The 25114-nt window shown below is 45.3% G+C and overlaps 1 protein-coding gene and 1 long non-coding RNA gene across 24 annotated transcripts in view; both read right to left on the minus strand.

The window, feature by feature from the left end:
* LOC115560660 (sialoadhesin) overlaps positions 1–25114 on the minus strand; it is a 265788-nt gene that overhangs the window by 74867 nt on the left and 165807 nt on the right. The window contains exons 1-5 of one of the 23 annotated variants that reach the window (XM_030380100.1): positions 18548–18863; positions 18260–18339; positions 17279–17644; positions 16859–17071; positions 16370–16639 (exon numbers count right to left, since the gene is read on the minus strand). The exons of 18 other annotated variants lie outside the window; for them this stretch is intronic. In XM_030380100.1, coding sequence (XP_030235960.1) covers positions 16370–16639; positions 16859–17071; positions 17279–17644; positions 18260–18314 — 904 coding nt within the window. In that variant the 5' untranslated portion in view covers positions 18315–18339; positions 18548–18863. Of the gene's footprint in view, positions 1–16369; positions 16640–16858; positions 17072–17278; positions 17645–18259; positions 18340–18496; positions 18869–25114 lie in introns of those variants that run through there. 4 more of the 23 variants (XM_030380099.1, XM_030380101.1, XM_030380106.1 and 1 more) reach the window with 4 other exon arrangements.
* Positions 1689–8301, minus strand: LOC115560741 (uncharacterized). Its single transcript, XR_003979834.1, has 3 exons — positions 8270–8301; positions 8136–8159; positions 1689–1803 (listed from the first exon to the last, which is right to left on the minus strand). It is a non-coding gene; the product is annotated as an uncharacterized LOC115560741 (long non-coding RNA).

Here is a 25114-nt window from a genome sequence, read left to right on the forward strand (position 1 = left end):
TCAACCCCCAAGGGACGCTTGTACTCCCTCTCTGCTCCTGAGCGAGAGGCCATGGAGGAGTACATCCAGAATTCTTAAGCAGCGGGGATCATCCGACCCTCCTCGTCACCGGCTGGGGCGGGGTTCTTCTTCGTGGGCAAGAAGGACAAGTCCCTGAGACCCGGTATCGACTACCGAGGCCTGAACAACATCACGGTGAAGAACCGCTATCCCCTTCCACTACTCTCAACTGCCTCAGAGCTGCTCCAGGGGGCAATGGTCTTCACCAACCTCGACCTGAGAAATGCCTACCATCTGGTAGGCATTATCTGTTAAATAAGTTTGTCTTTGTGTACCTGGACGACATCCAGATTTTTTCCCGCAATCTTGAGGAGCACCTCACCCATAACCGGTCGGTTCTCCGCCGCCTCTCGGACAACTCCCTGTACGTCAAGGAAGAGAAGTGCGAGTTCCATGCGCCCTCCGTCTCCTTCCTGGGATATATCATCGCGAAGGACTGCCTGCAGATGGATCCAGCCCCTCCGCTCCGATGTGCTCCAGTGGGGGCATGCTTCACAGCTCACCTGCCATCCCGGCATCCAGCGGACCCGGGTCTTCCGCCTCCATGGACGGCCCACAGATGTCATTTCTGATCGAGGCCCCAATTCACGTCGGTCTTCCGGAGGGAGTTTTGCAGCCTAGTCGGGGCTTCCATCAGCCTGTCTTCCGGCTTCCATCCCAAGTCCAATGGAGAGACCGAGAGGGTGATCCAAGATCTGGAGACCACCCTTCACTGTCTGGTGAACCACAATCCGGCTTCCTGGTCCGACCAGCTAGTGTGGGTAGAGTTTGCGCATAACACCCTCACCTGCTCATCCACAGGCCTCTCTCCCTTCCAATGCACCCACGGGTATCTGCCACCCCTGTTTCCCGACACAGAGAAGGAGTCCTCCTGTCCCTCTGCACAAGCCCTCATTCGCCGCTGCAGACGCACCTGGGACCAGGCGCGCACTAGCCTCACCAAATCCGCGGACCGCCACGCTGCCGCCGCCAACAAGCACCGTACACCGGCCCCTGTCTACCAGACTGGCCACAAGGTCTGGCTCTCCAACCGTAACCTCTCCCTTAAGTTGGAGAGTCGTAAGGTGGCCCCCAGGTTTGTCATTAACCCGGAGGCGGTACGCCGTCGGCTCCCTGGGTCCATGAGGATCCACCCGACATTCCATGCCTCCAGAGTCAACCCCGTCCAGGAGAGCACTCTGGCTCCTCCCATTCCGCCTCCTCCTCCCCCTCAGCTCGTCGACGGCGGTCCGGTGTACACTGTCCGGCGCCTCCTTCGCTCCCGCCGCCGTGGACGTGGGGTACAGTACCTGGTGGATATCGACCCCCTCGCCTGCCCGACTACCCGCCCGGCGACGGTACCCCCAGTCTACCTGATTGCCGGCTGGTTTCCAAACTTTTGCCTGTCCCCGTTTACTCTGCCTGCCCGACCCTGATCATCTGTGCGATCAATGAAAACTTTGGACTCCCCTGTCACCAGCAGTCTGTGCACTTGGGTTCTGCCTAACCCCCCGTTGCAGATTTGTGTTTTGCGGACTTCATCACGTGACACTTTGTGCGACACACTCACCTAGGGGAATAGTCAGAATAGGAAGTAACACAACGCGTTGGTCAGTGACACCTTTTTCAGGGCTTAAAATCCATCTTCAACAGACGCACGTCAATCACGTCCGCCGTTGCATCATTACGAATTACAGAGCCGAGTAGCCTTTGGGCTAGTCGAGCTACTGGCCAAGATTTTTGAAATTCTAACCGATATGTAACCTGTGTGAAAATACAAAACGATAAAAGTTATTTTTATGAAATAATTAACTAAATAAGATCATGGTGATAATCGTAATAAATACGAATACTATTACAGAAATTATGCATGATACATTCATAATTACACATTATTTATTAATAATGGTGACATTTTTCCTCGACCTTCGTTCCCTCCATCCTGCTCTCTCTTTTCTAAATTTCTAGATTCTCCATTTTTTCTCCTCTTTTTTCTCATACTGTTTTTCTGAATTTCACATTTTCTAACACCCCACCAATTCAAACAGATTTCAGCATTCAGGGCTACTTTTCTTTCAGTCTCAGTGGAGGACAGGTGTATCTCATCAGCAGGTGCCCTTGTAACCAAATCAGCCTATTAGTGGATATGCATGCAATAGCTGTATGTAGCCTATAGAGGGAGCTATCTACAATACAAACCAATGTACAAGTGGAATATGGTGGGCTGTCCTTGAAGATCTCCCCTCACATGTAGAGTTCATTCAGGCAATGAACAGGTGGTGAAGATTCAACTGAGTGCCGGCCATTTTTCATTTAGGGGAGGCATATGTAGCAGTTCAGGTTGTTACTGTCTTGCCCACACCATTCTCAATCACTCCTATCAGATTTTGGTAGTGGTGGTCGTTGCCAGAATGTTATTACCTGGTCACCCAAAAAGGCCAAAGAATCATAGCATGTGGATATATATAGGTTTTTAAACTTGGGTTAGGCTTGTGCATTTCAAGATTTGACCAGGATCCATTCATAGCACTACAATGTTACAATCTACATGTAAGGGATCCTGATATTTAAGTTCCTGTTTTTTCAGCAACATGTGTTTTTTTATTATTTATTTACATTTTGTAGGTCAGTTGGTGGTGTTTTCTGTTTGTTTTGGATTGCAATGAACTTTCGACTCCACCCTGCTACTTCCTGCTTTTCTTTGGTTTGCTGTTATCCCCTGAGTTTGTGAACACACCTGTTGCTAATGTGTGTGGTTGGTTTGTGGCTACTTAGGCCCCGTTTACACGAAGGGAAAACGCAGATATTTCCATGCGGTTTGGCCTCTTATTTACACGAAAACGCAGTTTTTGTCACAGAAAACAATCATTTCTAAAAACTCCGGCCAAAGTGGAGATTTCTGAAAACGCTGGTTATGTGTTGTCGTGTCAACGGGGAGAAACAGGGTTTTAGCTTCTGAAGCGTCACATTATGCGCCAGGAAATGCTTAACGTCATATGAGCGCCCTATGTTTACAGTTTGTTTGTTACAGGAAGACGCTCGTGTTATTCGTTGTTGTTGATTCTGAGGATTCTGATTGGCTTGCATGGCTTTATCCTTCTCCCTACTAGAGTTTAGATTCTCTGCCCGAGCCTGGGCCTTTGATCTACGATTTTTTTAATAATGTTTATCATTGGTTTATTGGCCTAATCTGAGGAGAAATCTATGCCATAAACAGAAATATTATAGGCCTTTATTACACAGGTCTTCTCAATGCCGTGGAACGTTCACTTGCATGGGTAGTAGTCCGGTGACTTGTCAAGCCCAGCGTCTTCCGTTGCTAAGCGACGTCACCGTCTTTGCAGACAAATTATTTCTCTGCTGATCAACACTGAGAATGTATATACAGGTGCTGGTCAAATTATTAGAATATCATGAAAAAGTTGATTTATTTCAGTAATTATATTCAGAACGTGAAACTTACATATTATATCAATTCATTACACACAGAGTGATATATTTGAAATGTTTATTTCTTTTAATTTGGATGATTAGTACTGACAATTACTGAAAATCCCAAATTCAGTATCTCAGAAAATTAGAATATTAGTTACGACTAGTACAAAAAATGATTTTTTAGAAATGTGGGCCAACTGAAAAGTATGAACATGGAAAGTTTCAGCATGTATGGCAATCAATACTTAGTTGCAGCTCCTTTTGCCTGAATTGCTGCAGCAATACGGCGTGGCATGGAGTCGACCAGTCTGTTGCACTCCTCAGGTGTTATGAGAGCCCAGGTTGCTTTAATAGTGGCCTTCAGCTCTTCAGCATTGTTGGGTCTGGCATCTCGCATCTTCCGCTTCACAATACCCCATAGGTTTTCTATGGGGTTAAGGTCAGGTGAGTTTGCAGGCCAATCAAGAAGAGGGATACCATGGTCCTTAAACCAGGTACTGGTAGATTTGGCACTGTGTGCAGGTGCCAAGTCATGTTGGAAAATGAAATCGTCACCTCCATAAAGTTGGTCCGCGGCAGGCAGCATAAAGTGTTCTAAAACTTCCTGGTAGACTGCTGCATTGACCCTGGACCTCAGGAAACACAGTGGACCAACAGCAGCAGATGACATGGCACCCCAGACCATTACTGACTGTGGAAATTTTACACTGGACTTCAGGCAACGTGGATTCTGTGCCTCTCCTGTCTTCCTCCAGACTCTGGGACCTTGATTTCCAAAGGAGATACAAAATTTACTTTCATCTGAAAACATAACTTTGGACCACTCAGCAGCAGTCCAGTCCTTTTTGTCTTGAGCCCAGGCGAGACGCTTTTGACGTTGTCTCTTATTCAAGAGTGGCTTTACACGAGGAATGCGACAGCTGAAGCCCATATCTTGCATACGTCGGTGTGTGGTGCTTCTTGAAGCACTGACTCCAGCTACAGTCCACTCTTTGTGGATCTCCCCCACATTTTTGAATCGGTTTTGTTTGACAATCCTCTCCAGGGCGCGTTTATCCCTCTTGCTTGTACACTCTTTTCTACCACATCTTTTTCTTCCCTTCGCCTCTCTATTAATGTGCTTGGACACAGAGCTCTGGGAACATCCAACCTCTTTGGCAATGACCTTTTGTGTCTTGCCCTCCTTCTTTAAAGTATCAATGGTCATCTTTTGGACAGTTGTCAAGTCAGCAGTCTTCCCCATGATTGTGTGTCATACAGAATCAAAACGAGAGACCATTTAAAGGCTTTTCCAGGTGTTTTGAGTTAGTTAGCTAATTAGAGTGTGGCACCAGGTGTCGTCAATATCTGACCTTTTCACCATATTCTAATTTTCTGAGATGTTGAATTTAGGGTTTTCATTGGTTGTCAGCTATAATCATCTTCTTTTTGGCAAAAAACACTTATAATGTATCAGTCTGTTTGGAATGAATGTATACATTCTACAGGTTTGACTTTCTAAATGGAATTAATGAAATAAATCAACTTTTTCATGATATTCTAATAATATGACCAGCACCTGTATATATATTCAATATATTCAGGAGTCATTGACTAACGGCATAATTCGCCCCTCTTCCTCCCCTGCGGGGGCAGGATTCTTTTTCGTTGCTAAGAAGGATGGCTCCCTTCGCCCCTGTATTGATTATCGTGGTCTCAATGACATCACTGTCAAGGACCGGTACCCTCTTCCCCTCATGTCGTCCGCATTCGAGCTACTCCATGGGTCAACCATATTCTCCAAACTGGACCTCGGGAGTGCTTACCACCTGGTTCGGATTCGCGAGGGGGATGAATGGAAGACCGCGTTCAATACCCCAACCGGTCATTATGAGTACCTCGTCATGCCATTTGGCCTCACCAATGCCCCGCCTTTTTTCCAGGCACTAGTTAATGACATCCTCAGAGACATGTTAAATAAGTTTGTTTTTGTCTATATAGATGACATTTTGATTTTTTCTCGCTCCCCTACTGACCATGTTCGTCATGTCAGGCCAGGTTCTCCAGCGCCTCCTGGAGAATCAACTCTATGTTAAGGCAGAGAAATGTGAGTTCCACCGCAGCTCTGTTCCCTTCCTGGGGTTTGTTATCTGCCGGGGCCATTGAGATGGATAAACAGAAGGTGAGAGCGGTCATTGACTGGCCCCAACCGACAACCCGCCGTGAGATGCAACGCTTTCTGGGATTTGCTCATTTCTATCGGCGGTTTATCAGAAACTACAGTGGGTTGGCTGCCCCTCTCACTGCCCTTACCTCGACATCAGTTCAGTTTGTCTGGTCACCTGCTGCGGAGAGAGCTTTTCAAGATCTCAAGAGGCGGTTTACCTCTGCCCCCATCCTGACACAGCCTGACCCCAACCGCCAGTTCATCGTGGAAGTGGACGCGTCAGATGTGGGTGTTGGAGCCATTCTTTCCCAGCGTTCAGCCAAGGATGGGAAGGTACACCCTTGTGCCTTTTTCTCCCATCGACTCACTCCATCGGAGCACAACTATGACGTTGGCAATCGAGAATTGCTGGCTGTTAAGTTGGCTCTAGAGGAGTGGCGCCATTGGCTAGAGGGGTCTAGCGTTCCTTTTCTGGTTTGGACTGATCATAAGAACCTTGAATACATTCGCACAGCAAAACGTCTGAATTCCCGCCAAGCCCGCTGGTGCCTTTTATTTTCCCGATTCAACTTCACCCTGTCTTTCCGTCCCGGATCAAAGAATGGCAAACCAGATGCCCTCTCCCGCATCTTCCCTGCCTCAAGTAGCCCAGAGGAACCGAGGAATATCCTACCTGGTCACCGTATTGTTGGGGCAGTCCAGTGGGACATAGAGTCTCTGGTGCGCTCCGCCCAACCGGACAATGCTGCTCCCAGTCAGTGCCCTGTCAACCGCCTGTTTGTCCCTGTGCCCCTCCGTTCCCAGTTCTTGGTATGGGGTCATTCTTCCCGGCTCTCCTGCCATCCTGGAGCTAGGCGCACCCAAGCCTTCATCCGCCGGAGATTTTGGTGGCCTACCATTGGAGGTGATGTTCGTGCCTTTGTCTCAGCCTGTTCTGTCTGTGCACAGAGTAACTCCACGCAACCCCCTTCCGGCCAATTGCAGCCCCTACCCATCCCCAAGAGACCGTGGTCTCACATTGCTCTGGATTTCGTTACTGGCCTCCCACCGTCTGATGGTAACACCACTATTCTCACAGTTGTTGATCGATTTTCCAAATCAGTACATCTTGTCCCATTACCCAAGATCCCCTCTGCCAAGAAGACTGCAAGCTTAGTCATGCTGCATGTGTTCTTTCATCCACAGGCAAGTACCATGGATTGCCTGTGGATGTAGTTTCCGACAGAGGCCCACAGTTCACGTCTCACTTCTGGAAGGCCTTCTGCACTCTCATTGGGGCTTCTGTCAGTTTGTCCTCAGGGTACCATCCTCAAAGCAATGGCCAGACGGAGCGGGCAAACCAACAACTTGAGACAACTTTGCGTTGCATGGCAGCTGAGAGACCGTTCTCCTGGAGCTCCCAGCTACCTTGGGTTGAGTATTCAATTAATTCCCTCCCATCTGCCTCCTCAGGCCTCTCCACTTTTGAATGCTGTCTCGGCTACCAGCCCCCCCTATTCCCTGCTCAGGAGGTAGAGGTCAGCGTGCCTTCAGCCCAGGCCTTCGTCCGCCATTGCCGGCAGACATGGAGAAGCACACGGACAGCTCTGCAGCGTGCCTCGGTCAAGATGAAGAGTCAGGCAGACCGCCGTCGCTCTAAGGCTCCTCCCTATCGTGTGGGACAGCGTGTCTGGCTGTCGACCCGGGACATTCCACTCAGGGTGGAGTCTCGGAAACTCGCACCCCGCTTCATTGGTCCTTACCCCATTGAGAGAATTATTGGCCCCGCTGCTGTCCGTCTAAAGCTCCCCCCCAACCTCCGCCGCATCCATCCCACCTTCCATGTTTCCAGGGTTAAGCCCTTTGTCTTGAGCCAGCTCTGCCCCGCCCCCAAGCCCCCTCCTCCACCACGAATCATTGATGGCTCAGAGACCTTCACTGTTCACCAGCTCTTAGATGTTCGTCGCCGGAGCCGCGGCCTCCAGTTCCTAGTGGACTGGGAGGGCTACGGTCCAGAAGAGAGGTGCTGGGTTCCTGGTCGTGACATTCTTGACCGTTCTCTCATTAAAGACTTTCTAGAGAAACATCCAGTTCCCCCAGTTATGACTCCAGGAGGCGTCCATAGGAGGGGGGGTACTGTAAGGGATCCTGATATTTAAGTTCCTGTTTTTTCAGCAACATGTGTTTTTTTATTATTTATTTACATTTTGTAGGTCAGTTGGTGGTGTTTTCTGTTTGTTTTGGATTGCAATGAACTTTCGACTCCACCCTGCTACTTCCTGCTTTTCTTTGGTTTGCTGTTATCCCCTGAGTTTGTGAACGCACCTGTTGCTAATGTGTGTTGATTGGTTTGTGGCTACTTAAGCTCAGTGTGCCCATTCAGTCTCTGTCGGATCGTGCCTGTATGATACCTGTGCCTTACTGGGAATAAACTCAGAGAAAGTTCTTGAAACCAAGCCTTCTGTCTGCGATTGGATCCTTTTCTAATGAAAGCCTAACACTACATTACTTATCATCTGAATTAAGTATGCTGTACCACTCTGAGGTCGGGTCAGGGTCCCTGAAAAGAAGATGGAGACATTTTCAAAATCAGTTACCCTGGAAAGCCGATTTAACAAAGATTCAGAAGTTAAAAGTTGAATATCTAAGATAGTATCAGAAGGGGCTTACCCAGGGACAGCATTGGGTCTTGGAGAGTGGACCAGAGAGTAAAGGACCTCGTCAATCTGATCTGATCGGACGGGGGAAAACCACAGGACGTTGAGACACTTTCAGTTCTCTTAGCAAGAGATGTGGGTGGATAGTGAAGGTCATCCTGCTCTTCCTTTGCTTCCCTCTGTGTTGTCTGAGCCTTCCCTCTGTGTTTTCAAACACAGAAACAGTAAGGGACCGATGGGAATAGAGGACAGAAGAGTACGTTTGCAAAAACTTTTAACTTCCTGTTTTTCTGATTCATTTTGTGACCTTTGGTGGGGATTTGAGGTCCCACCATGCAGGCTGCTGTAGGCTTTGATTTAAGACTCATTCTTCAAATGTGTTCCTTTTTCTAACCACTTCTAGGTTTCCTCAAACTGTCCCGGGCTGTGAGTATCATTCTCAAATAGTTATTTATTTGCTTGGATTACACATCATTACCTCCATCCCTCCGTCTGGTCATTCTGCTCCCTGGTAGAATACCCTTAGTTTGACCTCTTGATCGTGCTGAAGATCTCAATCTATATCTCACTCTCAACATCAATAGTCTAACTTTAATGGGAATTTTCAACAGAAACAGAATTAATTTGCGGAACCCTTTCACAAGAAGCATGAGGCACTTTTAACTAACAATATAACATATCTGTGCGTGCTGGTTCCCCTTCAAAGCAAATCTCTTGGCAATTATATTTGCACATTGGCAGAAAGTTCTCAGAGCGGCAGGGCTAGATTAACAGCTTTTTTTGTTTTTGTTTTTCAAGTTTGTGTCTCTGGTGCTGCTGACAAGACAGGTGTGAAACCCGAACAGGAAGTTAACAGACCTCCTGTTGTCTCTGCATCTCCACCCCCCATATTCACATAAAACAATCAGACACCATTACAACCTTCAAGTCACAACTCAAAACTCACCTGTTCAAACTCGCACACAACGTCTAACTGATCACTGTTTTGATTGTTTTTTTGTTTTGTTTTGTCTTGTTTTTGTTTTATTTATTTCTTATTGCTTATGTTTATTTATTTTTACACAATGTCTTGTTTTTTAAATAATGTATGATGACTATATGCTCTGTAAGGTGACCTTGGGTGTCTTGAAAGGCGCCTCTAAATTAAATGTATTATTATTATTATGTCTACATATCTACAAAACCCGTGTTAAATATCACACTTGATCCAACGCTAAATTCTCTCTTGCAGTTTTTAGTCTGTGACTGTGAAATTCTTTGGTCATGTGCGTTGGTCATGTGCCCGGAGTAACACCCATGTCCTTATTTGGGCAACTTCCTGCCTGTGTTTGTTTCCCTCCATTTTCTCTTTTCACCTGTCTCTCATTTGGTATTGATTGGTGGATTATTTAAACACTGCCCCTTCTGATCAATTTGTCAGATCGTCACGGTATGTACTGTTTGCTACCTGACTGCTACGTGAGTGAGACTAGCTTGTCGGTTTTGGATCTCTTGCCTGTACCTGTCCCCCGTCTGTTTCTGTCTGTCTGCCTGCCTGCCTGATTACGAACCCCGCCTGTACCTGGAATCTGATTTGCCTGCTGGACTGTTTCGGAATAAATCCTTTTGATCTGCAATTGATACCCGTTCGGGTTAAGTCGTGACATATGCAGTTAATTAGGTCACATCACATTCAATGTAAAAACATTTTCTACTTTGTTTTGGACATGTCTCAGAATGTAGCCTAGCTAGCCCCAGGCTAACGTTACTTACTACTAGCATATATGCCTCCACTCGCTCGTCTCCCGGCGCAGCAGGTGGTAGCTACAGCACCTGCAGCTACCAAAAAGGTCTGTCCATTTTTAACATTTAGCAGCTTCCACCTCCAGAGACTCCAGCTTTTTAAGTCGCAGTTTTTTGTGTCTTACGCTCATCCATTTTCAGCTCCGTGCCGGTTCCCACGACTCCGGCCCATGCCATGAGGTCCCGCCCACCCTGGTTTGTGTTATGATTGACAGCACTGTGAGGGCTCTCTGAGTGAGCCCATGATTGCCCATGTCAATCAATCAGTCCATGATTGATTGTCAATGACAAACATAGACCAAAAATATGTGTCGATGCTGGCAACACACTGCTAGCCCTCTGTAGTTCAGGCCTTCCTCCATAAAGTTAAAGAAGCAACAGGAGAAATGTATGGCCAATGAGAGAGGGAGAGAGAGACTTCCGGAGGAAAATGAGAAGGGGTATGGGGACCAGTAAGACAGCAAGTGATAGTGAGTGAAGCATTGAACTGCCCTCCACTATTTCCTGATTCCAGGGACCTGATTACACAAATGTTTGTTTAGGTCTAGGTCTTGAGGTCAAAGATGTTAAAAGATGTTAAAGATGTTAAAAGATGATATTGTTTATATCAGTGATACAGCAGGATAATGCATGAGGAATTTAGATGATTCATATTAATGTTGACGGGTTATGCAGACTTTAAAGGTAAAGTGTGTAGGGTTTGGTGGTATCTAGTGATCTAGTAATATTCAGTTGGTTATTCACCAACTGAATAAACCCCCTTCTTACTTAGTTACTTAATCTGATTGGTTGTCTGAGTTATTAGAACAATATATGGCTGTGCCCATATTTGGAAATCAAGCCAGTCGCAAACAAGGAGATCAGGAAATCAGGAATGGTATCAACACATTTTAATGCCGAAACAATCGTAATATTGCATGTGTTGAAATGTTTTCTGGTTCTGCACTCCTTGGGGCATGTGCAGACGCACTGACCACTCGTGCTGCCAGACATTGGCAGGAATCGTAAGGAAAATTGCGCATAACCTTTCCGAAGAAATCATATTAACATTTTATGAGACTAGCCTGCATGGTTCCATATGTTTGAAAAAAGTGTTGTGTAACAACATGTATCATTTAGGTTAGCACTGAAAGAACATTATGACAATAAAAAACACATTTCTCACGAGAAATGTTTTCAAACACATTTTAATGTCGAAACAAACGTAATATTACATTTTCCACTGAGAATAAAATAAATGTCAACCATGATTGGTTATCAGTGATAGCAGCTCCCATATCAACCAACAAAGCAATGATAGAAAGCGTTTTTTTTCTGGCAAGAATAATATTCTAATAACGAACAAACAAAACAAACTATACAAATGCTATAGTTTTTTTGTGAACGAAGATTATGACAATAACATACAATTGTATTGGTAGGCATTTTATTAAAACTCATTCAATGCTGAATCTATGTAAAAAATAATGCATTTTCTGGGATATTTATTTGCTGGTGGTATACAACTCTGACATCAGTTGACTGAAGAGTTAAAAAAAGATAAAGAAAAGTTAAGAAACTCTACACGGTTTATAAATGACTTGATGAGGAGGTCTCAAGCCACAAAGTTTATCTTTGAGAACTATCAAGAGTGCTTACTCAGGGACAGCCTTGGGTCTTTTAAGGTTGATGGCAGAGTAAAGGACCTGCTCTGTATGATCAGACACTACCAGAGCACCAGCAAACCCACGAGGCACTTCCTGGTTCTTAGAGCGAGAGATGTGGATGCTGGCATAGTGAGGGTCATCCTGCTCTTCTATTGGTTCTCTCTGTGCTGCAGAAGCCGAGCGATTGGTCAGAGCTTAGAGGTTGTCGTACACAGGACACGGAGGAGACTGACGGGGAGAGAGGACAGAGTAGTACATTTAGAAAACACTTTACTCTCAAATGGCTGTTCAGAAGCCCATATTTTTACGGTTCATTTAGAGACCGTTGGGGGTGACTAGTGCTTCCGCAGTGAAGGCCGCTGCAGGTTTCACTTTAGGACTTTCCTTCTTGAACATATTCCTCTTTCTAATCATTGATAGGTTTCAGTGGCAGTTGAGCTTGTACGATTGTTCTTAAACGTGGATAATCGACATCTTTGATTGCTTGGATTACACATCAATACTTCCATCCCTCTGTCTTCTCATCCTGCTCACTGGCAGAAGTCTCTGTTTGTCAGCTTGTTCTCAGCCTAGATCGCACTCTATATCACACTCTTGATCTCACTCTTGATCTCACAAAAAAAGAAACCGGGAAAAGTTGCCGCAATGGTCCAACTTGTCCAGGATTTCGGTGCTCGTAAAGTTATTTTTGGTATAATTGATATGACCACGGATAACAGCAATGGGCTAGCCCACAATTGAATTTGCCCCATAACGTAAGCCACAGCTGTATGGTTAGTCAACTAATTTAATGATAAATTAGAAACGTTACTAATGTTGATGCTATTTCATTAGAATGAAATGACATCGTGTGAATAGACGTGACTAAACATAACGTGTTTATAACTTTAATACATGAACTCGTCCATGAAAACTTTTCTATCTAAGCGTCACGTTAATTTGGTTGATTTGGTTCCCCTTATGTGATGGTGCCCCTTTAAAGCTTATCTCTATGGCATTGTATCTGCATATTGTCATAAAGGTCTCGTAGCGTAAGGGCTAGGAGTTACAGAAATGGCAACAACTGCAAGTACATGAGATTTTAGAGGTATGGGCTCGGGGTATTTCCACCACACTAGTCGGTAGTGGAAGGAGTAAAGGAGTCTTAGTAAGGAATAGCTTCCTGTCTCTCACCTCCTCCCCGGTATCTGGCCTTCCTCCCTGGCCACGCGCTTTCCTAGAAGCCCTCTTTCTTCTGGGGAAGAGAACAGAGAGATGAGAAGAAGAAGAAGAAGAAGAAGAAGAAGAAGAAGAAGAAGAAGAAGAAGAAGAAGAAGAAGACATGTTGTTGAGAGAGAGAATATATCACCTCATCCAGAGGAAGATGAGGAGGAGTATGGTGGCCAGTAAAACAGCAACAGTACCTCTAGCCACATTTGTTATGGTCACTGATGATGATGATGTGGCTGAAACACAGTGATTAAACGCTTGATTCATGTGAAGGATGAAATAATGCCCATATATATTACATTTAGACTGTCTAGATATAACAGATCGACAATTGATGAAAAGATATTATGGATACTCTTACTCAAGAGTATTCTTACTCTATAAAACTTTGACATATCTATAACTGGGGGGCTCGTACAGCACCAATGTTAATAAAAGTGGCAACACATTATGTAAGCCTATCACAAATTGAATAGAGCCGTTGCATGAGAGTGTCAATGGGGTTGGTACTCATTATTCAAGTGTTTGGTCAGTCTTTAAACCAGAGGCGTCGTCAGCCCCTTTTTACTGGGGCACGTGCCCCAGTAAAAGTCTCCAGTGCCCCAGTAAAATTCCATTGATCATTATTAAATTAATCTGCAGAAGCGCCGCTCTCGCTATGGAATCGGCAGGATTCATCAAGTGCATCTCCTGCTGCCTCGGGAGTCTTCAGTCGAGCCTGCCTCTTACCAGCCAATCAAAAAACGAAAGGGGCTACATAAAAGCCAATCAGAAAATAGCCCTATTGTATCTGGGTAAGATTTAACGCAACAACCAATGAAAAAAATCAGTTATTTACGGATTCGTCCACGTGACTCTTCTGAATGTTTCAGTGGTAAAGTGTGTAAAGTATGACCAAAGTGTTTCTTTCTGTTCAATAGTAGATAGAAATTTATCAATCCCCTGTAGGAGAAATTTGTTAATAAAACAATAATGGTAAAAAAAATAAGGAATCTCCCACTTCCGGCTTCCATGAAAGAGAACCATACTAATTCACACAATAGCGTTGATGCAAATCTAGCATTAAAGGTTAATTTAAGGAAGTTCTCTCCAGTCACGCTGAAACTAGTTTGCTAGTAGTAGCGCTTTAATTTGCAGTGTAAGAGAATTCTGAGAAATCTGAATGCTGACAAAATTCTCAGAATTCTGACACTGCAATTTATTTGCACGCTACGACTAGTGAACTACATTAAAAAAAACTCGACACTGCGACCAGGCGACAAATGACTGGTGAGAACCTTCTTAAATTAACCTTTAATGCTGGATTTAATTATCAGAATTCGGATTTTATCAAAGTATTCTGACTTTATTATCAGAATGCTGAATTTTATCTCACAATTCAGAGTTTATTAGCCTATTCGATTTCTGAATTAAAATTCTTGTGATGAATAATCTACATTTGCACAGTCGATGTGCAGCACTTTAATTCCCGTCAACTTTGTTTTCTAACACCAGCATTTCCACAACAATGCTCATGTTCGTGACTGCTATAGGCCTACAAAACCATTTATAGTGCAGCTATTTTTCTGCTGGGTAGTGATAGTCGCCCTAAATGCAGCTTTAATTTGGGCTCTGATTCTGAATAAATGCCGCTGCTGAACTGTGTGAACAAATAAAGGGAACTGAAATCTAAAGAAGACACGTGGTTTTGATGTAGGCCTACCGTGAATTCCAGCTGAAAGTGGAACATTGCTGCCATCAGGGGAAATTAATGTAACCTAGGCATATTGTAAGTAGCTTTCAATTCCTTGTTTTTTTGTTGATCATGTTTCGTTGGAAACCACGGGAGCTGGAAACAGCCCAGAGTAAGTCGTCTCCTTTTTTAACGTTACAACAAATTCACAACTTGTTTGACACAAACAATGACAACTTGATTGCTGTTAAAGAATGTTGCCCACATAATTAGCACCAGTTTTTCAATACTGAGCGTCTGTAGCCTGTAGTTTTATAGCACACACACACACACACACACACACACACACACACACACACACACACACACACACACACACACACACACACACACACCATGCGTGCACGCACACACGCGGAAAATGAATAATAAATGAAAAATTGTCTGTCTTCAAAACTTGAGGAAGTTTTAGTGGACAAAAACTTCCTTAACACAAAAAAGGAAATTATGGATACACAGGGTGTTTTTAACATACTGGATCCAACAATGTTCCCAACACTGACGCAGGTAATTCAGATCATTGCACTCACAATTCCTGTAAACAGTTGTAGTTGTGAGCGATCTTTCAGTGTGTCGAGAAGGCTCCACACCTGGCTTAGGTCAACCATGGGGCAAGGAAGGCTTCACCAACTTTCTCTTTTGTCCATTGAAAAGGAGCAACTATGCAAAGTGAGTCAAAGCCACGTTATTGACCGCTTTGCCACCATGAAGGCGCGGCGATACAGCTTAATAGTGAAAAAATAATCATTTAAAAAGGCTCTATGCAGTAGTGTATGGCCTTATTTAGTTTAATTTAAGAGCTTTGATGGTTCTATAACATTTTCCAGGTTGATTGGTGGCAATGAGCCACCTCACCATTAAGTCAGAAATTCTATTAGTTTTAAACCTTGTTTCTTGCCTTTTTAGTACATGTCGTTCTGGCAAAATTATGCTGTTTCCACACAGCTTCTAAATGAATATAGATGTGTAGACTTCTCCTGATAAAGAGGTGAAGGTCATAAAGAGACTTTTAGTTTATTTGTCAGTTACCTTATTTGTAAATCTTTGAGATGTGTATGTGTTTAAATAAATATAATTGTACGGTACTCATGAATCCGTCTTTGCGTCTTTACCTTTACCAGTGCTTTAATATAGCCTACAATATGTCAGTGACAATGATTTTGAAGCTCGTACATACCCTTCTGTATCCATCTATTTCATATTGTGCACACGTAAAAAAAAAAATGTTGGCAGTTGGGGGCCTATGCCCCAGTAGAACTCTAGGTCTAGCAACGCCCCTGCTTTAAACAATGTGCTTTTCTAAAGAAACAATTAACTGTCACATTAAGGAACATCAAAGTTGAATTCTGAAGTCCAACTGCATTACGAGCTTCACAGTAATAATTTCCTCCAAGCTCAGTTTTGATGTCACTGATGGTGTAGTTCTCTCCTAATTCTTCCACTGAGCCTCCATGTTCCCTGAACCAGGTGTAGTCAGCTGCTGGGTTGGCATCACTGCTGCAGCTCAGAGTCAGTGAACCTCCCTCCTTTATTTCACCAGGGGGACTTGGTATCACAAATGTGTGTTTAGGCCCATCTAGAGGTACATCAAACATGATGTACATTGATATGAATGATATAAAGAGGACATTTGAGGAGTTAAGGGAATGCAGGATGAATTGAGATGATTCATCTTAATGTTGACATGGTTGCACAAACTTTAACATCTGTGTTATGATGTTATTCTGTGTGTTCTTTTACTCACATTTCACATCAATAGAGATGGGGGACGAAGTTGTTGTCCCTAGGTCATTCTTAGCTGTGCAGAGATATTGTCCAGAGTCTGAAGACTGGATGGGATGAAAGGAAAGCTGTTGTCCTTGGACAGTGTGTCCGGGGGGATGACCTGTAGTAACCTTGGTCCAGGTGTACTTTGCTACTGGGTTGGCCTCGCTGGTGCAGGTCAGACTCACTGAACTGCCCTCCTTTATTACACCAGGGGGAGTCACTCTCACTGTGGGAGTCTTTGGAGCGTCTGTTGACAGTTATATCACATTAGTTATTAAACAAATGCTATTATTAACAAATGGTATCAGTAGTGCCAGTAGCCCACCCTGTACTACTGGTAGGCCTACCCTGAGGCTGAAGCCTGCTTCAACATGGAGGATAGTTCTTCATTAATACTTAAACTACATGTACTTTGTTACACTAAAGACCCATTACGTCTAGCCTCGGTGTACTGTGGCGCTCTTACACACTGATGGAGAGCGGAGATGTTCGGATCCTTGAACAGCACATGAAGACCTGTATTCAGAGTTAATGTAGAACCAGTCGAACCTTCCTTGATGTCGTCGAGTTCCATCCCTGTACCAGATGTATGTAGGATGACGAGTAAAATGACACATACTGTGACATTCCAGCTGTACCCTGATAGGACTGGAAGGAGGAATGAGCTTCACCTGGAGATCTGGACCAGGGAAGAAATTACACAAAATGAATAAAAAAAATAATACTGTTTAAACAGAAAAAAAAAAAGCAGGTGCATCTGGAGACATGCAAACACGCACAAGCACACGCACACACACACGCACACACACACACACACACACGCACACACGCACACACGCACACACGCACAAACAGTTGAATAGATTAATTAGTAATCAATGTTCACCTGTCACAGATAACTTCACTCCAGGGACACCACTATATGCTCCTCCATTGTCTGTTGTAATCTTAAACTTGTAATCAGCAGAGTCACTCTGTCTCAGGTCTTTGATTCTCAGTGTACAAGTCCCAGTACAGCTGCTGTAAAACCAGTTACAGCTGGGATCTCCACAGTGGTATTCAACACGACCTGTATAGTCTGTATCATCTTTCAGATCCACTGGCTCATTGTCTATATTAGTAAACCAGAATTCTTTCTCCACTGTATAATAAGGGTATTTATAATTGCAGTGGATTTCAACCGTTGATCCTCTCAAAGCGCAGATATTACTAGATGGGTAAGTAACTGCCCAGTCATCATAACCCTGTAATGCTGTAAAAAACCAACACATTGTCAATGATGATTAGGATGAAATGCATGATCACAAGATACAGATGAGATGGAGGCTATGTGCAGCTCTAACTAGAGATACATGCTGAACACTGAGCTGTCAGAGTAACGTTCAAAAACATAATTTGACACCAACATTATGCAGCTAGTGAAGAGCTAGTGATACACCTATAGTGATAAACACAGTGAGACAGCTAGTGAAACTCCTATAGCTATGGAGACATCATCTCACATCTCATCAAGGGATTCAGAGCAAAAACACACACAATACAAGGCAGTTGACCAATGCTGACTTCTAACATAAGTTAACAGTCTCAACTTAAGACTACTGAACTTTAAATAGGAACTAAATGAACCGTCGATGTTGTACTGAACACATTGACGGGTTAATTTGGTCAACAAGCCTGTTTAAAATCTCAAATGCAACGCTACAATATTCAGTAAAATAGAACATATTTGTTATTTAAAACAGGTCAATACTCTAGATGTCATTAGATAAATTCATAACATGTTGTGCACCCTCTCCTCATTCGGGTTGCTTGTCATGTTACCCTTTGAAACAGATAAACTTAATGTTCACAACGTAAATTTACAAACCTGGTACTGACAGAAGGAAAGCTACAAAGCCTCTTGCAGCTGTTCTAAGATTCATAATTTGTTTCTCTCAGGGCGTTGTTCTACAGATATAAACAAAATATGTATTAATTTTAACTGACACAATACATAGTCCTATTTTTTGTATTCATTTCATCACATTAATTGGTTATTGTGCTTGATATAGGAATGTTACTTTCTTAAGTAAACCAGTACAATTCAAGTAAAAAATATTCTTACTGTAAAGGAGGTAGCTGGTGTGACAGAAAAAGTCTGTGGAAACGTCTTTACCTGCAGTTTAAGATAATAACTCGAACAAATGTGTTCAAGCTCTTCCTTCCTCTTTACACAGTTAATATGAACTGCATGAATACCATGCACTGCTGGGCCTCAGAGACAAATGCAATGTAGAAAGAGGATATTCACCCAGACCACATTAAATAGGCAGTGCCATTTATCAGCTACCCTGAAAATAACTAGTGGTCAGTTGACCAGCGGGGAACATATATAGCATTTTGATGTAGAATATAGTCATATTATACAGGATATAGGTGTAGAATATAGATATAGAATAACGATATATATACTAGATATAGGATAACGTTTGATGTAGAATAAAGATACAGAATATATAGAATATATATATTAAATATAGAGGTAAGAATATACGGGTTGAATATCGTATTTATTTAGATATTTACATATAGTTGGTAAATATAGATAAAGATACGATCATATAGATATATATTATAGAAATAGAATATATATATAAAGTTTGAATAGCCTACATAAAATGCGTCAATGTGATTATCTACTGCCACATAGTGGTGAAAGTTGTGATCTGCATTACTTTGCAAACATTTGGAATGTATTCATCATCAACACGTTTATTTTTTAAATGTACTAAAATACATGAACCCTCAATGGAGAACATGAACAGGATACTAAGTATCTCTGTGCCCGTAAAAAGGCTGCCGGAGGTCAAAATACACATTCTTCCTGATATTTATTCAGCAAGATTCAGATTCATGCACATAAATGATTCCTATATGGAGCAAAATAGAGAGTTTGAAATCCATCAGAGCTGTACATTTTCAGTGTCAGAAAAAAACAGACTAAACTGTGAAAGGATTTGGCCATGTTGGTCAGTTGGGTGGGTAAACCTTCTAGAATCATTGGGGCTCTGTGGACACAATGGATATTTATTCTAAATGCTAACTAAAATGGTTTGACGATCTAATTCCAAATGGAATGCAGATCTAAAAATAGATGCATTGAGTTGCCATGGTTTAAAAGAGGTTTACCCACTCAACATACCAGTATGGCCTTAAGGTGAGTAAGTTCTCTTCATAGCTGTTAGAAGAGTGTCATTGTATGAAGCAACCAGGTTGTGTGCCATGCTGAAGGATACATTTAAACCTCTACATAACGAATACAAAGCCTTTCTCTTCTTTATTCTATATAGGCCTACGTTGTGAAGACACTCTGTGAAGACAAGTTAGTTGTCTTTATTAAAAGTTTTATCAGTAGTCTTCCATCAAAGTAGGACTAAATACATGTCTACGTTATCCAGACTTTTAGGCTAGACTGATCCGGTCAGCCATCTGATCCAGTCTGTCTAGCGCGGTAAACACCTCCCGTCACAATCAAAAGTACACAACAGAATCTTTGATGTTCCTTTTAGTTCCCACAGACAACTTGTGCGGCGTCACTAGGTGGATTTAAACTTTACTTTTAGACACTTGACAATTTTCCCAGACTTGCCTTCACAGACACGCCCTACGCACAACTCTTCTTGTGCTCCTCACAACTGCAGCGAGTTGAAGTCCCTCCCCTTGTCCACGTGTCTACCTGTCTGCCTCATCGCCTGTCCACTTGTAAAGGCCAGGCCTAACTCCCTGGCTCTCCCTGGTGGAGGGACATGGTGTAGAACACCAGATGAGACAACGTCGTCCTCTGATCCATGAGCCCAGAGAGACGCATCAACACAGAGACTTAGGACGGACCTTTGGGAAGAGCTGCAGGAACAGACAGACAAGCAAAATATTCCTGTATGAATTACGGCGGCACAGCTATGTTTGTTATTTCCACTTTTCATCTCGGCTAAAACCTTTGTTTTTAATTAACAAAAGGGAGACACGACAGAGAACCTGACCATGTAATTATCTATTTCTCTAGCTCAAAGCACACGTTGCGCAAATCTCCACAGGGCGTACAGCACGCCGCTGTTGTCGGCTCCCATCGCCTCCCCCACACCTGGAGGGGGGGGGGGGGGGTCAGGGGTCAGCTGGTCCCACATCCCACAGCAGTGTATCTGTGTGTGGTTGTGTTCTGTGTGTCCATCTGTGTGTTTTCGTTGTGTTGTGAATCCCGTGTGTATCTCCATTTGGTTGATGTGTTCTGCGTGTGCTGCGGGTGGATCTGTGTGTGGATGTTATGTTGTGTGTCATGTGTGTGTATCTGTGTGTTAATGTGTTTGGTGCTGTCTGTGTATCTGTGTGTGGTCGATTTTTGCTGTTTTGTGTGTTTCTGTTGAGTGTTAATGTTTCTTATTTATCTATCAATAGGATTACAAAGTAGGCGCCGCCGCTCCACCTCTCGTCCCTTCGCCCCGTGAGCCCAATGTGGCGATTCCCGAGCGTTATGATGGCGACCCTACCACTTTTAACGCCTTCTTGTGCAACTGCTCCATCATCTACGCCCTTCAGCCGCTCACCTTCCCCTCCGAAGAAGCCCGGGTGGCTTACACCATCAATCACCTCTCTGGGCGGGCTCTCACTGCCGTCGTCAATTTCTGCTAGAGCCCTGGATGGACACGTGCTAGGGAGGGTAACTTCTCGGACAAACCCTGTGCACATGCTCCTGCCGGGGGGCCACAGGGAGACCGTCCAGTTCATGCTTCTGCCTACACCCAGCCAGCCTGTCATCTTCGGTCACTCCTGGCTTCGCAGGCACAACCCCAGCATTGACTGGTCTACTTGTTCCGCCCGGGAGTGGGGAGTGACCTGTCAGCAGTCCTGTCTCAGGACGCCTTCACCGCTGCCTGTTCCCCTCGTTCCTGCCCCAGCCTCGGACATCTCCGGGGTCCCTGCAGCTTACCATGACCTGAGGGAAGCCTTCAATAAGGCTAAGGCTAGCTCCTTGCCTCCTCACCGTCCCTACGTTTGTGTCATCGATCTGCTTCCGGGCACTTCACCCCCCAAGGGACGCTTGTACTCCCTCTCTGCTCCCGAGGGAGAGGCCACGGAGGAGTACATCCAGAATTCTTCAGCAGCGGGGATCATCCGACCCTCCTCGTCACCGGCTGGGGCGGGGTTCTTCTTCGTGGGCAAGAAGGACAAGTCCCTGAGACCCGGTATCGACTACCGAGGCCTGAACTACATCACGGTGAAGAACCGCTATCCCCTTCCACTACTCTCCACTGCCTTTGAGCTGCTCCAGGGGGCAAAGGTCTTCACCAACCTTGACCTGAGAAATGCCTTCCATCTGGTCTGCATCAGAGACGGAGATGAGTGGAAGACGGCCTTCAACACACCAACGGGCCACTACGAGTATCTTGTAATGCCCTTCGGCTTGACCAACGCCCCGGCAGTCTTTCAAGCGCTGGTCAACGACCTGCTGCAGGACATGTTAAATAAGTTTGTCTTTGTGTACCTGGACGACATTACGATTTTTTCCCGCAATCTTGAGGAGCACGTCGCCCACGTCCGGTCGGTTCTCCGCCGCCTCCTGGACAACTCCTTGTACGTCAAGGCGGAGAAGTGCGAGTCTCCTTCCTGGGAGGGATATATCATCGTGAAGGACTGCCTGCGGATGGATCCAGCCAAGGTCTCTGCTGTGACCGCCTGGCCAGCCCCAGCAACACGGAAGCAGCGGCAGTGTTTCCTAGGGTTTGCCAACTTCTATCGGCGGTTTATCCGAGGCTTTGGTTCCATCGCCTCCCCCCTCTCGGCCCTCACCTCACCCAAGATCCCCTCCCGCTGGTCTGACGAGGCACAAGACTCCTTCAACCCCCTCAAGACTCGCTTCACCACCGCCCCCATCCTTCAGATCCCCGAACCTGAGCGTCAGTTCCTAGTGGAGGTGGACCCATCCGGTGTGGGAGTAGGGGCGGTCCTTTCCCAGCATTCATCCTTTGACCAGAAGATTCACCCCTGCGCCTTATTCTATCGCCGCCTAACCCCCTCTGAGAAAATTATATCTTTGGCAACAGGGAGCTTCTGGCGCTGAAGCTGGCCTTGGAGGAGTGGCGGCACTGGCTAGAGGGCACCAGGGTTCCGTTCGTGGTTTGGACCGATCATCGTAACATTGAGTATATTCAGTCCACCAAGAGGCTCAACTCAAGACAGGCCCGCTGGTCACTGTTTTTCGACCAGTTTAATTTGACCTTGTCCTATCGTCCTGGTTCTCGTAATGTTAAGCCTGATGCTCTCTCCCGACAGTTCCCCGAGTGCCCCGACGAGACCGTTGAACCCTCCACCATTTTTCCAGCCTCCTGCCTCGTCACCTCTGACACCTGGGAGATAGTGGAGAGGGTGCGGGCCGCCACTCTAAATCAGCCTGCCCCCAGTTCCTGTCCCCTCCGCTCCGATGTGCTCCAGTGGGGGCATGCTTCACGGCTCACCTGCCATCCCGGCATCCAGCGGACCTGGGTCTTCCGCCTCCATGAACTGCCCGCCGATGTCGTTTCTGATTGGAGGCCCCAATTCACGTCGGTCTTCCGGAGGGAGTTTTGCAGCCTAGTTGGGGCTTCCATCAGCCTGTCTTCCGGCTTCCATCCCCAGTCCAATGGAGAGACCGAGAGGGTGAACCAAGATCTGGAGACCACCCTTCGCTGCCTGGCAATCCGCAATCCGGCTTCCTGGTCCGACCAGCTAGTGTGGGTAGAGTTTGCGCATATCACCCTCACCTGCTCATCCACAGGCCTCTCTCCCTTCCAATCCCTTCCAGGTATCTGCCACCCCTGTTTCCCGACACAGAGAAGGAGTCCTCCTGTCCCTCTGCACAAGCCCTCATTCGCCGCTGCAGACGCACCTGGGAGCAGGCGCGCACTAGCCTCACCAAATCCGCGGACCGCCACGCTGCCGCCGCCAACAAGCACCGTACACCGGCCCCTGTCTACCAGACTGGCCACAAGGTCTGGCTCTCCAACCGCAACCTCTCCCTTAAGTTGGAGAGTCGTAAGCTGGCCCCCAGGTTTGTAGGCCCCTTCCCCATCACTCGTGTCATTAACCCGGAGGCGGTACGCCGTCGGCTCCCTGGGTCCATGAGGATCCACCCGACATTCCATGTCTCCAGAGTCAACCCCGTCCAGGAGAGCCCTCTGGCTCCTCCCATTCCGCCTCCTCCTCCCCCTCAGCTCGTCGACGGCGGTCCGGTGTACACTGTCCGGCGCCTCCTTCGCTCCCGCCGCCGTGGACGTGGGGTACAGTACCTGGTGGATATCGACCCCTCGCCTGCCCAGCTACCCGCCTGGCGACGGTACCCCCAGTCTACCTGATTGCCTGCCGGTTCCCGAACTCTTGTCTGTCCCTGTTTACTCTGCCTGCCCGACCCTGATCATCTGTGCGATCAATAAAACCTTTGGACTCCCCTGTCACCAGCAGTCTGTGCACTTGGGTTCTGCCTAACCCCCCCGTTACAGATTTGTGTTGTGCGGACGTCATCACGTGACACTTTGTGCGACACACTCACCTAGGGGAATGGACAGAATAGGAAGTAACACAAGGCGTTGGTCCGTGACACCTTTTTCAGGGCTTAAAATCCATCTTCAACAGACCCACGTCGATCACGTCCGCCGTAGCATCAATAATAATTACAGAGCCTAGTAGCCTTTAGGCTAGTCGAGCTACTGGCCAAGATTTTTGAAATTCTAACCGATATGTAACCTGTGTGAAAATACAAAACGATAATAATAATAAGTTATTTTTATGAAATAAGTAAATAATTAAGATCATGGTGATAATCGTAATAAATACGAATACAATTACAGAAATTAAGCATGATACATTCATAATCACACATTATTTATTAATAATGGTGACATTTTTCCTCTCCCTTCGCTCCCTCCTTCCTGCTCTCTTTTTTCTAGATTTCTAGATTCTCCATCTTTTTTCTCATACTGTTTTTCTGAATTTCACATTTTCTAACCCCCCACCAATTCAAACAGATTTCAGCATTCAGGGCTACTTTTCTTTCAGTCTCAGTGGAGGACAGGTGTATCTCATCAGCAGGTGCCCTTGTAACCAAATCAGTGGTAATTAGTGGATGTGCATGCAATAGCTGTATGTAGCCTATAGAGGGAGCTATCTACAATACAAACCAATGTACAAGTGGAGTAGGGTGGGCTGTCCTTGAAGACCTCCCCTCACATGTGCAGTACATTCAGGCAATGAACAGGTGGTGAAGATCCAACTTTTTTTTTTCATTCAGGGGAGGCATATGTAGCAGTTAAGGTTGTCACTGTCTTGCCCAAACCATTCTCACTCACTCCTATCATATTTTGGTAGTGGTGGTCGTTGCCAGAATGTTATTACCTGCCTGGTCACCCAAAATGGCCAATGAATCATACAATAGCATGTAGATATATATAGGTTTTTAAACTTGGGTTAGGCATGTGCATTTCAAGATTTGACCAGGATCCATTGATAGCACTACAATGTTACAAACTACATTACTAATCTGAATTAAGTATGCTGTACCACTCTGAGGTCAGTGTCCCTGAAAAGAAGATGGAGACATTTTCAAAATCAGTTACCCTGGAAAGAAAATTTAACAAAGATTTAGAAGTTAAAAGTTGAACAAAGATAGTATCAGAAGGGGCTTACCCAGGGACAGCATTGGGTCTTGGAGAGTTTA

Source organism: Gadus morhua, chromosome 16, assembly GCF_902167405.1.
Source record: "Gadus morhua chromosome 16, gadMor3.0, whole genome shotgun sequence".
Classification (NCBI taxonomy): domain Eukaryota; kingdom Metazoa; phylum Chordata; class Actinopteri; order Gadiformes; family Gadidae; genus Gadus; species Gadus morhua.